General features: G+C 50.1%; 1 protein-coding gene across 1 annotated transcript; it reads left to right on the forward strand.

Moving 5' to 3' along the window:
• Positions 1–218: 218 nt before the first annotated feature.
• Positions 219–2,417, forward strand: ETH_00025895 (uncharacterized protein; the record flags this gene model as incomplete). Its single annotated transcript, XM_013378410.1, has 1 exon — positions 219–2,417. One exon carries the CDS (start codon positions 219–221, stop codon positions 2,415–2,417), a length of 2,199 nt encoding a protein of 732 aa, XP_013233864.1.
• Positions 2,418–2,688: the final 271 nt, after the last annotated feature.

A 2,688-nucleotide genomic window follows, 5' to 3' on the forward strand; every position in this document is an offset into this window, starting at 1 on the left:
AATCATTAGCTAAAACAGTTCAAAATATTGAGCTTTTGAATGCGTGAAAAGCATTCTGTGAACGTTCGTCGATTTCGTATCAGCTTCCCATTCCTCATCTCCTCAGGTTGACGCCTTCGCAATTTACACACGATGCTCAGAGATGCATGATCCTAAGCCGCAAATTTCGTTAAGCCAAGCGTATGCAGAGGAAGCTTCTTTCTGCTGGGCCCCAAACCATGTTCACAAAGATGGATATGGCATCTAGGGTAGACCCCGAGCTATATCTAAACGATAGCCCATGCGAGCCTTCTGATGGACGCGCTCACGCAGAAAAGCAACATTGTGTTGACGAGACCGCGCTTAGCTCGAAAGATGCACGTGGCGTTTCTGCAAGGCCGCACAAGAAGGAAACCAAAGCCTCCCGCGTCTCAGTATGGCTGATACTCGCTTACCTTGTAGGCTTTTCTGTGTTGCTTTCGCACTGCCAGAAAACACAATGGAACACAGTGAATGAGGGCGCGGCAATACGTCTCCTTGCAGATCACGGTAGCCATGGGAGATTTCGGCGCTCGCAGAACCCGTTTTACGTGGAAGGTGATTTGACTTCTCTTGGGCCAGAGGAACTGGCATGGCTTTGTTCTGAAGTCGGAGGCTGGGCCCCACCAACAGCGCGCGCAACCGACGGTGCGAATAAGACATCACCGTTGATGGCTGGCAGCACTTCCAAATCAGAAGAAGAGAACTTGCAGGCAGGCAGCGTGCAAGTCTCGACTAATCTGTACTCACCTTTTGTAGGCAACCAGGCACCGTCTATGCGTGATCTGGATAATTACGCTTGGAATCCAGCCTACCCTAGCCCTGAAATAGGTGTGGAGCAACTGGAGAGCGGAGAAATACTTGAATATGGAAGTGGTCTTTCTGCAGGGTCAGCTCCAGCATCTCATGATCCCCGTTCGCAAATGGAAACAATTGTTTTCCAATCCGTCGCTCAGCCTTCTTCCTCGCCACCTTCTTTTGCAGATGCTGAAGGGCCAGAGGCAAATTCTGCTTGCGTCACAGAAGGAGAAACTCAAAAAGCGAGATGGGTTGACCTACAAACGAGGAGCTCCCCAGAAAGCCACACAGTCGACAAGGAGACGAATGCATCGTCTACCGAGAACAGTACCATGCCTAAAGAAGGGATTCTGGGGGAAGGCAGCATGCAAGTGTCGACCAATCTGCACGCCCCTGTTCTAAGTGGACCGGCGCCCTTTATGCTCGGTATAGATGTTTCTGGGTTAAACCTAACATATTCTGGCTCTGGGTCTGATGAACAGCGGCTAGAGAGCAGGGAAATGGGTGTTGATGAAAGTTGTCCTCCTGGAGTGTCATTTCCTGCAGGTCATGTTCAATATTTGCAGACGCCGGCAGAGGCTGTACAGCCACTCTGGGCGGCATATACTTCATCGCCACTTTTAGCAGGCTGCACGACAGCAGGCCCGCACTTTGTCTTGCTTGCGGGGGAATCAAGCCCTCAATTCTTAAATATCGGGTTCTCACAACCAGGACCAGCTGCGGCGCAGCCACTACTGGTGGATCTGCCTTCCTTGAATCTGGCGCCTGCAGCAGTACCCCTTACAACACATGTCCTTCCTATTAAGCAGCCTTTAGGCGCACTAGGGCATAATACACAGCCTGAGCATCCGGTGACCGCTGAGGCTAAAACTTTGGCCCCAGCCTCAGTAGAAGCTTCAAACCATGCAGGTGAAGGGACCTCAACACCAAACGCAGAAACCAGGCCTCTTCTAGTGCCAGCGGGGGCAAGAGATCCCAATACCAAGCACCCATTTATTCGGCTCCCCACTCTAGGTCCGAAGGTTAAGCCAGGCCAGCTCGTGAGTCATATGAAGTTTTGTTTGTTTAGAGATCAGCCCATTGTTAATCGTCTCAAAGTCGTCAGGAGTATCCTTTCACTCCCTGTACTGCACGCTGCAGATGCAAATTTGCTCATTTTTACTACAGCAGAACTGGCGGTTCGCGCGCTTACCACAATGAGGAGCTCAGCTGCTATGCTGAGGCCTTCTATGGCTGTAAGAGCCCTAGGACGTCGGTTTCTAGTTTTCAATACAGTTCATTCAGTATTGGCGATAGTAGGGAGCCATTCGCAACTGGAAAGCTTGTGGGACAAAATTATCCGCTACGTGCCGACGACGTATACCCGGGATCCTCCAGAAATAATGCGTGGCAAGAACGAATTTTTGTACTTTTTGGCAAAGCAGCTAGAAGAGGCTCTCAGCTTGTACAAAAGAGGCAGTGAACCTTCAGAAGAACAAATAATCGAGATCAAGCGAAAGTTGTTCTGCTCGGATTACTCGCCAGGGTGTTTTCGTAGTTCCCCGTGGGATCCGTGGAGAGCGGACGACGCGCAATATAGAGCTCCTCATGATCACCGTTAAGCGACTTGCTTTTGTCGCAATGACGCCTAGTGTAGAGTAACTGGGGCACAAACACACTAGAAATGTTTTTCTACCCGGCACCGACGAAACCCAGAACCAGCTGCGCAGCTCAATCATACTGTGAGCCCTACAATATTAACACAGCATACTGCTGACCAGGTACGTCTCAATCAGGTTCTTCATGGTATCATGTGTGGTTGAAACACTTGTTTATTTACAGTTTTTTGGCCTATGGCTGGAAAACTGCAATCCACAGATTGTGACTCTTCCT

This window comes from Eimeria tenella, genomic scaffold (genome assembly GCF_000499545.2).
Source record: "Eimeria tenella Houghton genomic scaffold, Eth_scaff83, whole genome shotgun sequence".
Classification (NCBI taxonomy): Eukaryota; Apicomplexa; class Conoidasida; order Eucoccidiorida; family Eimeriidae; genus Eimeria; species Eimeria tenella.